Source organism: Nerophis ophidion, linkage group LG18, assembly GCF_033978795.1.
Source record: "Nerophis ophidion isolate RoL-2023_Sa linkage group LG18, RoL_Noph_v1.0, whole genome shotgun sequence".
In the NCBI taxonomy this organism is placed as follows: Eukaryota; Metazoa; Chordata; class Actinopteri; order Syngnathiformes; family Syngnathidae; genus Nerophis; species Nerophis ophidion.
In genome coordinates this window covers 40,496,527-40,511,544 of record NC_084628.1, presented here as the reverse complement: position 1 = coordinate 40,511,544, position 15,018 = coordinate 40,496,527, and the positions used below count along the sequence as shown (strand labels likewise).

At 44.8% G+C, this 15,018-nt stretch overlaps 1 protein-coding gene and 1 long non-coding RNA gene across 3 annotated transcripts in view; one reads left to right on the top strand and one right to left on the bottom strand.

Annotated features, from left to right (window-relative positions):
* LOC133537200 (uncharacterized) overlaps positions 1 to 3,187 on the bottom strand; it is a 43,226-nt gene extending 40,039 nt beyond the window's left edge. Inside the window, exon 1 of the long non-coding RNA XR_009802618.1 lies at positions 2,907 to 3,187. This is a non-coding gene — a long non-coding RNA (uncharacterized LOC133537200). The remainder of the gene's footprint in view (positions 1 to 2,906) is intronic.
* dph1 (diphthamide biosynthesis 1) overlaps positions 1 to 15,018 on the top strand; it is a 195,006-nt gene that overhangs the window by 141,195 nt on the left and 38,793 nt on the right. For both annotated transcript variants that reach the window (XM_061878121.1, XM_061878122.1), the window contains exon 6: positions 2,931 to 3,052. In XM_061878121.1, the coding sequence (XP_061734105.1) occupies positions 2,931 to 3,052 (122 nt within the window). The remainder of the gene's footprint in view (positions 1 to 2,930; positions 3,053 to 15,018) is intronic.

The window sequence follows — 15,018 nt, the reverse complement described above, 5'->3', positions numbered from 1 at the left end:
CCACTATGGACTGGACTCTCACTATTATGTTAGCTCCACTATGGACTGGACTCTCACACGATTATGTTAGATCCACTATGGACTGGACTCTCACATTATTATGTTAGATCCACTATGGACTGGACTCTCACACTATTATGTTAGATCCACTATGGACTGGACTCTCACACTATTATGTTAGATCCACTATGGACTGGACTCTCACACTATTATGTTAGATCCACTATGGACTGGACTCTCACACTATTATGTTAGATCCACTATGGACTGGACTCACACTACTAACTAGATCCACTATGGACTGGATTCTCACTATTATGTTAGATCCACTATGGACTGGACTCTCACTCTTATTATGTTAGATCCACTATGGACTTGACTCTCACACTATCATGTTAGATCCACTATGGACTGGACTCTCACTATTATGTTAGATCCACTATGGACTGGACTCTCACTATTATGTTAGATCCACTATGGACTGGACTCTCACTATTATGTTAGCTCCACTATGGACTGGACTCTCACACGATTATGTTAGATCCACTATGGACTGGACTCTCACATTATTATGTTAGATCCACTATGGACTGGACTCTCACACTATTATGTTAGATCCACTATGGACTGGACTCTCACACTATTATGTTAGATCCACAATGGACTGGACTCTCACACTATTATGTTTGATCCACTATGGACTGGACTCTCACACTATTATGTTAGATCCACTATGGAATGGACTCTCACACTATTATGTTAGATCCACTATGGACTGGACTCTCACACTATTATATTAGATCCACTATGGACTGGACTCTCCCACTATTATGTTAGATCCACTATGGACTGGACTCTCACACTATTATGTTAGATCCACTATGGACTGGACTCTCACACTATTATGTTAGATCCACTATGGACTGGACTCACACTACTAACTAGATCCACTATGGACTGGATTCTCACTATTATGTTAGATCCACTATGGAATGGACTCTCACTCTTATTATGTTAGATCCACTATGGACTTGACTCTCACACTATTATGTTAGATCCACTATGGACTGGACTCTCACTATTATGTTAGATCCACTATGGACTGGACTCTCACTATTATGTTAGATCCACTATGGACTGGACTCTCACTATTATGTTAGCTCCACTATGGACTGGACTCTCACACGATTATGTTAGATCCACTATGGACTGGACTCTCACATTATTATGTTAGATCCACTATGGACTGGACTCTCACACTATTATGTTAGATCCACTATGGACTGGACTCTCACACTATTATGTTAGATCCACTATGGACTGGACTCTCACATTATGTTTGATCCACTATGGACTGGACTCTCCCACTATTATGTTAGATCCACTATGGACTGGACTCTCACACTATTATGTTAGATCCACTATGGACTGGACTCTCACACTATTATATTAGATCCACTATGGAGTGGACTCTCACACTATTATGTTAGATCCACTATGGACTGGACTCTCACACTATTATATTAGATCCACTATGGACTGGACTCTCACTATTATGTTAGATCCACTACGGACTGGACTCTCACTATTATGTTAGATCCACTATGGACTGGACTCTCACACTATTATGTTAGATCCACTATGGACTGGACTCTCCCACTATTATGTTAGATCCACTATGGACTGGACTCTCACACTATTATGTTAGATCCACTATGGACTGGACTCTCACACTATTATGTTAGATCCACTATGGACTGGACTCTCACACTATTATGTTAGATCCACTATGGACTGGACTCTCACTATTATGTTAGATCCAGTACGGACTGGACTCTCACTATTATGTTAGCTCCACTATGGACTGGACTCTCACACTATTATGTTAGATCCACCATGGACTGGACTCACACTATTATGTTAGATCCACTATGGACTGGACTCTCACACTATTATGTTAGATCCACTATGGACTGGACTCACACTATTATGTTAGATCCACTATGGACTGGACTCTCACTCTATTATGTTAGATCCACTATGGACTGGGCTCTCCCCCTATTATGTTAGATCCACTATGGACTGGACTCTCACACTATTATGTTAGATCCACTATGGACTGGACTCTCACACTATTATGTTAGATCCACTTTAGACTGGACTCCCACTATTATGTTAGATCCACTATGGACTGGACTCTCACACTATTATGTTAGATCCACTATGGACTGGACTCTCACACTATTATGCTAGATCCACTATGGACTGGACTCTCACATTATTATGTTAGATCCACTGTGGACTGGACTCTCACACTATTATGTTAGATCCACTATGGACTGGACTCTCACACTATTATGTTAGATCCACTATGGACTGGACTCTCACACTATTATGTTAGATCCACTATTGACTGGACTCTCACTGTTATGTTAGATCCACTATGGACTGGACTCTCACATTATTATGTTAGATCCACTATTGACTGGACTCTCACTATTATGTTCGATCCACTATGGACTGGACTCTAATCTGTAGTCCCCTCCAAGGTTTCTCATTGTCATCCCATTGGGTTGACTTTTTCCTTGCCCTGATGTGGGATCTGAGCCCAGGATGTGGTTGTGGCTTGTGCAGCCCTTTGAGACACTTGTGATTTAGGGCTATATAAGTAAACATTGATTGATTGATTGACAACCACTACTGAGTATGAGGAAATGTAAAAATGCTGAATATGTTTTAATGTAAAACCGTGATGTGTTCACTGCTGAAAAAAGCCCGGTCTCACGTCGTCATGGCAACATTATCCTGCAGGTGAGGACACGAACGATGACATGCTCTAATTTCTAAGTTATTCTAGCAAATTTCTGTGAGGTCGCGCCAAAAACAGTCGGTAATTTAATTCCTACTGGCTTTGTGTCTCCGTGCCGCAGGCTGTGAGCGCCGCCCTCAAGACGGACTATGAGGTTCTGGTCCCGCAGTGTCGACCTCTGTCGCCGGGGGAAATCCTGGGCTGCACCTCTCCTCGCTTGGACCGCAATGTCAACGCCATTATGTAAGAAATGTCTTCTTCTTTCCACCCACCAGTAGAGACATCAGCAAATGGCTAAAGATGGGATCTCTGTCCCCCTGCATGATTAAGTCTTGTGACTGGGAATAACCAGGACGGCATCCCACCCGTCGTAGACCCTTTGCCTATTTTTGTTTTGTTATTTCCAGCCAGAAGCAGCCAAGGCTAAAAATAACTTTGCACATTACTGAACCCAGACAGACACACAAGCACTTTTATGGCTGCATTGCTTCGTATATTTTATACATTTAACTGACTGGCTGCAACATTATGTAGACCAAAAGGAGGCGGGGCCAGGACAATTATTTTAATAGCGCACAAAACGCACACACAAGACAGTTCAAAGTGTTTTACAGAAAAGGGAGGTAAAAACACAACTAGAATTAAAGCTGCAAGCAGCGATGGACGGAACCGATTGGACTGCTGCCCCCGTGACCCAAGCCCGGATAAGCGGTGGTTCAATCTATCTCCTGTGCTTATTTGAAGCCGACACGACTAACAGCCTCAGAGGAGATGTTTGAAAAAAGGCCAGTTTTTTTTAGCCATCTTTTGTATTTAAGAGGGAATTGCAAACTTCCTGTTGATTTTAGCTGGGGGTTGTCAGTGTATGAAATATAGGTCTAAGTGAGACCTCCATAGAGGTCTTTGTTGCATGTGTCTATGGCGTTCCTTTTGGGAGTTAGAGGCAGTTTTGTCTGAGCAGGAAGCCGCCATCTTGAGATGGCAACAACACACGAGCAGCGGCGCAGCGGTTCTTTAAGTCCTTCCCTGTGTCTCGTACCGGCTGCTGCTAATAAGGGCGGCACTGCAGCTTACTAAATATACAAAAAATAACGCGTTAGACTACTAGTTACCGCCGAAAATAACGTTGTTAAAGTAATACGTTACTTTATACCTCGTTAGTCCCAACACTGCATATGAACTTGGAAGTGCCATCCCATTCCTAACCCATAGGGTTCAATATGACCTTTTGCAGCTAGTACAGCTTCAACTCTTTTGGGAAGGCTGTCCAGAAGGTTGCGGCGTGTGTTTATAGAAATTGTCCAACATTCTTCCAAAAGCGCATTGGTGAGGTCATACACTGATGTTGGTGGAATAGGTCTGGCTCTCAGTCTCTGTTCTAATTCATCCCAAAAGTGTTCTATTGGGTTCAGGTCAGGACTCTGTGCAGGCCAGTCAAGTTCATCCACATCAGACTGTGTCATCCAAGTCTTTATGGACCTTGCTTTGTGCACTGATGTTGGTGAAGAAGGTCTGGCTCTCAGTCTCTGTTCTAATGCATCCAAAAGGTGTTTTATCGGGTTCAGGTCAGGACTCTGTGCAGGCCAGTCAAGTTCATCCACATCAGACTCTGTCACCCAAGTCTTTATGGACCTTGCTTTGTGCACTGGTGCTTTTGCTTGCTTTGCTTGCTTGCTGGCTCCTCTTCTTGTTTGAAGATCGGGGTCCATCGTTCCTAAGAATGATGTGCTCTGTAGTGACTGTACAAGCCAATACGAGCTTGGAAGTTTTTGCTGCATATGGGACGGATCACACCAGGTGGTATTATACATTTTGGAATGACTCTTCTTTCCAGTCTCCTCCTCTTCACTGACTGCAACTCTCCGCATTATTCTGTCTTTTGCTAGGTCTTCCCAGTATGTAGTATCTATTTCACATGGTTTCAATGTCTTCTTTAAGCAATCCTTCTAGCGCTTTCTCTGCCCGCCAACATTTCTTTTCCCTTCATTTAGCTGACAGTACAACATCCGTTTCGGCAGTCGTTCGTCATTCATCCGTACGACATTCCCTGTCCATCGTAGTTGTACTCTCTACACTGGTGCACAGTCATGTTGGAAGAGGAATGGGCTTGCTCCAAACTGTTCCCTCAAAGTTGGGAGCATGGAATTGTCCAAAATGTTTGGGTATTGTCAGGTTCAAACACTGAAGACATCTATTAAACAGACAAGAAGCAAGGAATCGTGCAGAGACAGAGTTCAATTTAGCTCATGAGGAGAACGCATGGATCTGAACACTTAGTCACAATCTTGCCCTACACTCTAAGGTACAACTCCCGCGTCCCTCTAATTATTCAGGAGTACCACAGTCAACATCACTGAGGCCGCCTCTAAAAGGACTAATCTCATTTATCATGCAAAGCAGGTCCGGTATGCACAATACGTAACGGAATGTGCCGGGGGCCTTGTGATATTGCCTTGTCTCAGCTTCGTCTGCGTGCTGTCGTCTTACCTGCGTTGAGGTCGTTGAAGTCCTTGGCTGTTAGCGGGCTAAAACAAAGATAACATCACCCCTCAGACAAAAAGCTTTTATCCTTGCACAGATAGAAAAGGTACAGCTTGAGCACAATAGCTAATAACTATAGCAAAGAACTTTAAGCATACTAAAGTTGTGTGATAATATATATACATGATTATTCTAACAGTATCCTGGAGCATTCAAAGTTCCTTTCCCTGGAACTAAGGGGCCAAGCCCAACTCCTGAAAAGCAACCCCACACCATAATTCCTCCGCTGACCCCTCTCTGTCTGTTTACGTGGCTTACCATTTGGTGGCTGAGTTGCTGTTGTTCCCAAACTCTTCATTTTTCTTATAATAAAGTTCACCATGTGATATATCCGATGCCCATGGATGAAGTACTGGCTGTCCAGAGTCGAGACCCAGGATGGACCGCTCGTCGGGACCCAGGATGGACCGCTCGCCTGTATCGGTTGGGGACATCTCTACGCTGCTGATCCGCCTCCGCTTGAGATGGTTTCCTCGCTGCTGTCTTGGATCCGCTTGAACTGAACTCTCGCGGCTGTGTTGGAGCCACTATGGATTGAACTTCCACAGTATCATGTTAGACCCGCTCGACATCCATTGCTTTCGGTCCCCTAGAGGGGGAGGGGGGTTGCCCACATCTGAGGTCCTCTCCAAGGTTTCTCATAGTCAGCATTGTCACTGGCGTCCCACCGGATGTGAATTCTCCCTGCCCACTGGGTGTGAGTTTTCCTTGCCCTTTTGTGGATTCTTCCGAGGATGTTGTAGTCGTAATGATTTGTGCAGTCCTTTGAGACATTTGTGATTCGGGGCTATATAAATAAACATTGATTGATTGATTGATTTAGAGGCGAAGAAACTTCACGACCGGATTTGTTGCACATGCGTCATCCTATGACAGTTCCACGCTGGAAAAGACTGAAAGTGGCTTGCACAAATGTTTGTAGAAACGGTCTCCATGCTTAAGTGCTTGATTTGATACACCTGATTCTCATCATCTGGATGGCTGGCCAAATACCTTTGGCAATGTAGTGTTCGGTACTAATCTAGTTAGTGAATGAATGCATCATTTAATCGAATGAATGCATTTCATGGCTTTCCACAAATGCTCCTCCAACTCTTTACAGTGTCCCATAATAAATGCATAATTGATAATTTTTACATAGGACTCCTGCAGCACTTCCACCGCCTCTCCCTCGCTGCTAATAGACCAATGAGCGGATCCCAACGCGGGGACGGGAGTTGTTGCATAATGTAAAGACGTGTAGCATTTACCGGGATGGTAGGAGCGCGTTTGATGAGAATAATTCATTACGTAAGAGCCGCGATCATCGAGAGAGTGAGTTTTGAGCCGAGCAAACTCTGCAAGCTGAGGACATCTGTTGCAGAGGTGCAGCAAAATAATCATGCAAGGGGCCTCGGATTCTTTTCAAGTCAAGAGAAGGCGTGGAAGTGAAGTGAATAATATTTATATAGCGCTTCACATAGCGACACCCATGATCTAAGTTGCATTAAAACCAGTGTAACACTGGGAGCGGGTGGGGAAAGTATCTTGGATGGCGGAAAAGGGGATCAAACCTGGAACCCTGCTGCAGTGCATTGTACAGTCAATGGTTAGAGTTCAGTGTTTTTCAACCTTTTTTTGGTATTTTCCCGTAGCAGTTTCCTGTCTTTCATTGAGCGATATTTGTCGCATCAACTTTGTTTTAGCAATCAAGATTATTTAAATGATAAATGGGTTGTACTTGTATAGCGCTTTTCTACCTTCAAGGTACTCAAAGCGCTTTGACACTACTTCCACATTTACCCATTCACACACACATTCACACACTGATGGAGGGAGCTGCCATGCAAGGCGCCAACCAGCACCCATCAGGAGCAAGGGTGAAGTGTCTTGCTCAGGACACAACGGACGTGACGAGGTTGGTACTAGGTGGGAATTGAACCAGGGACGCTCGGGTTGCGCACGGCCACTCTCCCACTGCGCCACGCCGTCCCCAGTTTTTTGTGTCCGTCTTTGTGGGGACATTGTTGATCGTCATGTCACGTTCGGATGTACGTTGTCTCTGCTCCACAGTAAGTCTTTGTTGTCGTCCAGCATTCCGTTTTTCTTTACTTTGTAGCCAGTTCAGTTTTAGTTTCGTTCTGCATAGCCTTCCCTAAGCTTCAATGCCTTTTCGTAAGGGTACTCACTTTCTGTTTATTTTGGGTTTTAAGCATAAGACACCTTTTTACCTGCACCATGCCTCCCGCTGTTTCTGACATCTACAAAGCAATTAGCTACCGGCTGCCACCAGCTCGGCAAAGTAACCGTGTATCCATCCATCCATCCATTTTCTACCGCTTAGTCCCTTTCGGGGTCGCGGGGGGCGCTGGCGCCTATCTCAGCTACAATCAGGCGGAAGGCGGGGTACACCCTGGACAAGTCGCCACCTCATCGCAGGGCCAACACAGATAGACAGACAACATTCACACTCACATTCACACACTAGGGCCAATTTAGTGTTGCCAATCAACCTATCCCCAGGTGTAAGTCTTTGGAAGTGGGAGGAAGCCGGAGTACCCAGAGGGAACCCACGCATTCACGGGGAGAACATGCAAACTCCACACAGAAAGATCCCGAGCCTGCAGGAACTTCGTATTGTGAGGCAGACGCACTAACCCCTCTGCCACCGTGAAGCCCAGTAACCGTGTAATACTCTTCCATATCAGTAGGTGGCAGCAGGTAGTTAATTGCTTCGTAGATGTCGGAAACAGCGGGACGCAGACTGCAGGTAAAAAGGTGTCGAATGCTTAAACCAAAAATTTAAAAAAAAGGTGAGTGCCCCTAAGAAAAGGCATTGAAGTTTAGGGAAGGCTATGCAGAACAAAACTAAAACTGAACTGGCTACAAAGTAAACAAAAACACAATGCTGGACGACAGCAAAGACTTACTGTGGAGCAATGATGGCGTCCACAATGTACATCCGAACATGGCGTGACAATAAACATAGTCCCCCTAAAGAAGGATTAAAACAACGGAAATATTCTTGATTGCTAAAACAAAGCAGGTGTGGGGAATAGTAGTCAAGGAACACATGAAACTGCTACAGGAAAACACTTAAGAAAGAGGAAAAAGCCACCAAAATAGAAACGCTAGACAGGAAGTAAAAGACTACACACAGGAAAACAGCAAACAACTCCAAATAAGTCAGGGTGTGATGTGACAGGTGGTGACAGTACACCTACTTTGAGACAAGAGCTATATTGATGCATGCTTGGTGATGGTTTAGAGTCATAGCCATCCATCCGTACATCATATTCCGCTTATCTGATGTCTGGTCGCGGGGGCAGCAGCCTAAGCAGGGAAGCCCAGACTTCCCTCTCCCCAGCCACTTGGTCCAGCTCCTCCTGGGGGATCCCGAGGCGTTCGGGTGGCATCCTGACCAGATGCCCGGACCACTTCATCTGGCTCCTCTCCATGTGGAGGAGCCGCGGCTTTACTCTGAGTTCCTTACGGATGACGGAGCTTCTCACCTTATCTCTAAGGGAGAGGAGGAAACTCATTTTGGCCGCTTGTACCCGTGATCTTATCCTTTCGGTCATAACCCAAAGCTCATGACCATAGGTGAGGATGGGAACGTAGATCGACCGGTAAATTGAGAGCTTTGCCTTCCGGCTCAGCTCCTTCTTCACCACAACGGATCGGTACAGCGTCCGCATTATCAATCAATCAATCAATGTTTATTTATATAGCCCCAAATCACAAATGTCTCAAAGGACTGCACAAATCATTACGACTACAACATCCTCGGAAGAACCCACAAAAGGGCAAGGAAAACTCACACCCAGTGGGCAGGGAGAATTCACATCCCGTGGGACGCCAGTGACAATGCTGACTATGAGAAACCTTGGAGAGGACCTCAGATGTGGGCAACCCCCCCTCTCTAGGGGACCGAAAGCAATGGATGTCGAGCGGGTCTAACATGATACTGTGAAAGTTCAATCCATAGTGGCTCCAACACAGCCGCAAGAGTTCAGTTCAAGCGGATCCAAGACAGCAGCGAGAGTCCCGTCCACAGGAAACCATCTCAAGCGGATCAGCAGCGTAGAGACGTCCCCAACCGATACAGGCGAGTGGTCCATCCTGGGTCGCGACGAGCGGTCCATCCTGGGTCTCGACTCTGGACAGCCAGTACTTCATCCATGGTCATCGGACCGGACCCCCTCCACAAGGGAGGGGGGGACATAGGAGAAAGAAAAGAAGCGGCAGATCAACTGGTCTAAAAAGGAGGTCTATTTAAAGGCTAGAGTATACAGATGAGTTTTAAGGTGAGACTTAAATGCTTCTACTGAGGTAGCATCTCGAACTGTTACCGGGAGGGCATTCTAGAGTACTGGAGCCCGAACGGAAAACGCATTACTGAAGACGCCGCACCGATCCGCCTGTCCGTCTCACCATCCACTCTTCCCTACTCGTGAACAAGATTCCCAGGTACTTGAATTCCTCCACCTGGGGCAAGATCTCCTCCCCAACCCAGTAGATGGCACTCCACTCTTTTCCGGGCGAGAACTATGGACTAAGACTTGGAGGTGCTGATTCCCATCCCGGTCGTGAACCAATCCAGTGAGACCTGAAGATCCTAGCCAGATTTAAGTTTAAAGTCATATCCAACAATTGCGAAAACAACTTTTTATTGTCAATATCGACTGCTGAGTTTATTTTTAGGGACCCTATTGAAACTGTAACGTTTTATTCTTATTATTATTCTTTATTCTTTATTATTATTCCGCTCCTTCGCACCCTAATTTGACCCCCTTAACATGCTTCAAAACTCACCAAATTTGACACAGACGTCGGTCCGGCAAACTTTCCCAACTTATTAAGCAACCAAACCCCAAAAATGAAAATTGCGCGCTAGCGCCCCCTTAAAAGACACAAAAAACGGACTGCTTGTAACTTCCGTTAGGAATGTCGTAGAGACATCCTTCGGCAAAAATCAACAGGAAGTTAAAAATTGCCCCTTCAAAATAAAAGTTTTGTGAAAACCCGTCACCTTTTTCAAATCGAAACTCCTCCCAGTGCGTTTGTCGTTTCGGCTTCAAACTCGCACAGGAGAGAGATTGAACCCTTTTGAATAAAACTGTCCAACAAAGTTTTGATAAGTTCTCCGGTTTGGATTGTACTCACCTTCAAAAATCCCCTGAGCAAAGTTTCCTAAAAAATGACGTTTTTGCCTCTTTGAGCTGTAATTTGACCTACTTAAAATGCTTCAAAGTGCAAGTTAAAGCTCTGTTATGCAGACCGAAAGCCATTTATCAACAACATCCAGAATCGCCGATCTGTAATTTCACCCCCTCAACATGCTTCAAAACTCACCAAATTTTACACACATATCAGGACTGGTGAAAATTGCCATCCAATAAAAAACCAAACCCCAAAAATGAAAATTGTGCTCTAGCGCCCCCTAGGAAAAAATTCTGACAAAACTGATTGTAAATTCTGTTAGGAATGTCGTAGAGTGATGAAACAAAAACTTCTATGTAGGTCTGACTAAGATCGGGACTCGGGACACGGCGGCAGCGGCCAAAGGCGTACCCGACCAACGCTGCTTGCAGCTTTAATTATAAATGTTTTCTGTTGGTTTTTAATGAAAAAAGTGTGCCTTGCTTCAAAAAAGGTTGAAAAACACTGCTCTAGTGGATATAACCCATGCATTTGTCACACCTTTGGATCATGTTTTGTTTTGGTCATGTGATGTTTGGTTTTTTGGAGATTCAGTTCTTGCGTTTGCACTTCCTTGTTTTCTTTGTCACCATGGCTACTCTTTAGTTTCCACCTTGTCTCCAAGTCAGGCACACCTGTTAATCCTTATCATTGGTAATATTTAAACCGGTAGTTGCAAAGTGTTCAGTCTGGCAACTTCACATATTCCTCCATGCCATGCCATGCCTAGTTTCCCTTCTTCTCATGCCACGTAAATATTTGTTATTCATGCCACAGTGCAAGTTTTTTGTTTCATGTCTATAGTAATGCCATTGTGCTAGTTTTCTTTTTTTATGCCACAGTTCAAGTGTTTTTGTTTCATGTTTGTAGTTTGTAGCCTGTATGCTAGTCTTTCGTTTTTTCATCGCCAAGTGTTTGTTCTCCACCATTGTGCGCGCCCTTTGTTTGCCTTTGTGTTGTTTTTGTTAGAATATTAATAAATATGTACTCAGGTTCACGCCTGGCTCGTCCTAAATATTCTCTGCATCGAAGAAACAATCCAAGTCCTAGTCCAAGTCTGACACCATTGACAGCTCTTAGTATGTGCCTTTAACACACACAAACACACACACACACACACACACACATATATACACACACAGCTATGAAATATCCTTGGTTCATGTCTTCAGGTAGGCAGCTTGAGCAGGTTTTCCAGGCAGTTTTAGATACCCACATACTGGTAGGTGTATTTCATGTTGTTCCTTGGCCTACAGGAATGCTACACTACATACAGTCATAAGAACTGGCACTGGCCTAAGCCCCGGCCCACTTAAAGGAGGATTATTTTTAGTCTCACACAAAAGAGCCTTGAAGCTTTTATTGAAGACATCTGGTGAGAAAATGTTCTCTCTTCTAAGCCGTCCACTGGCTTTCTTAGACTAGGATCCATGCTTGTGACCTACTCTTAGACTAGGATCCATGCTTGTGACCTACTCTTAGACTAGGGTCCATGCGTGTGACCTACTCTTAGACTAGGGTCCATGCTTGTGACCTACTCTTAGACTAGGGTCCATGCTTGTGACCTACTCTTAGACTAGGGTCCATGCTTGTGACCTACTCTTAGACTAGGGTCCATGCTTGTGACCTACTCTTAGACTAGGATCCATGCTTGTGACCTACTCTTAGACTAGGATCTATGCTTTTGACCTACTCTTAGACTAGGATCCATGCTTGTGACTTACTCTTAGACTAGGATCCATGCTTGTGACCTACTCTTAGACTAGGATCTATGCTTGTGACCTACTCTTAGACTAGGATCCATGCTTGTGACCTACTCATAAAAAAGGCTCCATGTTTGTGACCTACTCTTAGACTAGGATCAATGCTTGTGACCTACTCTTAGACTAGGATCCATGCTTGTGACCTACTCTTAGACTAGGATCCATGCTTGTGACCTACTCTGACTACGATCCATGCTTGTGACCTACTCTTAGACTAGGATCCATGCTTGTGATTTACTCTTAGACTAGGGTCCATGCTTGTGACCTACTCTCAGACTAGGATCCATGCTTGTGACCTACTCTCAGACTAGGATTCATGCTTGTGACCTACTCTTAGACTAGGATCCATGCTTGTGATTTACACTTAGACTAGGATCCATGCTTGTGACCTACTCTCAGACTAGGATCCATGCTTGTGACCTACTCTTAGACTAGGATCCATGCTTGTGACCTACTCTGACTACGATCCATGCTTGTGACCTACTCTTAGACTAGGATCCATGCTTGTGATTTACTCTTAGACTAGGGTCCATGCTTGTGACCTACTCTCAGACTAGGATCCATGCTTGTGACCTACTATCAGACTAGGATTCATGCTTGTGACCTACTCTTAGACTAGGATCCATGCTTGTGATTTACTCTTAGACTAAGATCCATGCTTGTGACCTACTCTCAGACTAGGATCCATGCTTGTGACCTACTCTTAGACTCGGATCCATGCTTGTGACGTACTCTTAGACTAGGATCCATGCTTGTGACCTACTCTTAGACTAGGGTCCATGCTTGTGACCTACTCTCAGACTAGGATCCATGCTTGTGACCTACTCTTAGACTAGGATCCATGCTTGTGACCTACTCTCAGACTAGGATCCATGCTGTTGACCTACTCTTAGACTAGGATCCATGCTTGTGACCTACTCTCAGACTAGGATCCATGCTTGTGACCTATTCTTAGACTAGGATCTATGCTTGTGACCTACTCTTAGACTAGGATCTATGCTTGTGACTTACTCTTAGACTAGGATCTATGCTTGTGACCTATTCTTAGACTAGGATCCATGCTTGTGACCTACTCTTAGACTAGGGTCCATGCGTGTGACCTACTCTTAGACTAGGGTCCATGCTTGTGACCTACTCTTAGACTAGGGTCCATGCTTGTGACCTACTCTTAGACTAGGGTCCATGCTTGTGACCTACTCTTAGACTAGGGTCCATGCTTGTGACCTACTCTTAGACTAGGGTCCATGCTTGTGACCTACTCTTAGACTAGGATCCATGCTTGTGACCTACTCTTAGACTAGGATCTATGCTTTTGACCTACTCTTAGACTAGGATCCATGCTTGTGACTTACTCTTAGACTAGGATCCATGCTTGTGACCTACTCTTAGACTAGGATCTATGCTTGTGACCTACTCTTAGACTAGGATCCATGCTTGTGACCTACTCATAAAAAAGGCTCCATGTTTGTGACCTACTCTTAGACTAGGATCAATGCTTGTGACCTACTCTTAGACTAGGATCCATGCTTGTGACCTACTCTTAGACTAGGATCCATGCTTGTGACCTACTCTGACTACGATCCATGCTTGTGACCTACTCTTAGACTAGGATCCATGCTTGTGATTTACTCTTAGACTAGGGTCCATGCTTGTGACCTACTCTCAGACTAGGATCCATGCTTGTGACCTACTCTCAGACTAGGATTCATGCTTGTGACCTACTCTTAGACTAGGATCCATGCTTGTGATTTACACTTAGACTAGGATCCATGCTTGTGACCTACTCTCAGACTAGGATCCATGCTTGTGACCTACTCTTAGACTAGGATCCATGCTTGTGACCTACTCTGACTACGATCCATGCTTGTGACCTACTCTTAGACTAGGATCCATGCTTGTGATTTACTCTTAGACTAGGGTCCATGCTTGTGACCTACTCTCAGACTAGGATCCATGCTTGTGACCTACTATCAGACTAGGATTCATGCTTGTGACCTACTCTTAGACTAGGATCCATGCTTGTGATTTACTCTTAGACTAAGATCCATGCTTGTGACCTACTCTCAGACTAGGATCCATGCTTGTGACCTACTCTTAGACTCGGATCCATGCTTGTGACGTACTCTTAGACTAGGATCCATGCTTGTGACCTACTCTTAGACTAGGGTCCATGCTTGTGACCTACTCTCAGACTAGGATCCATGCTTGTGACCTACTCTTAGACTAGGATCCATGCTTGTGACCTACTCTCAGACTAGGATCCATGCTGTTGACCTACTCTTAGACTAGGATCCATGCTTGTGACCTACTCTCAGACTAGGATCCATGCTTGTGACCTATTCTTAGACTAGGATCTATGCTTGTGACCTACTCTTAGACTAGGATCTATGCTTGTGACTTACTCTTAGACTAGGATCTATGCTTGTGACCTATTCTTAGACTAGGATCCATGCTTGTGACCTACTCTTAGACTAGGGTCCATGCGTGTGACCTACTCTCAGACTAGGGTCCATGCTTGTGACCTACTCTTAGACTGGGGTCCATGCTTGTGACCTACTCTTCGACTAGGATCCATGCTTGTGACCTACTCTTAGACTAGTGTCCATGCTTGTGACCTACTCTTTGACTGGGGTCCATGCTTGTGACCTACTCTTAGACTAGGATCCATGCTTGTGACCTACTCCTAGACTAGGATCCATGCTTGTGACCTACTCTTAGACTAGG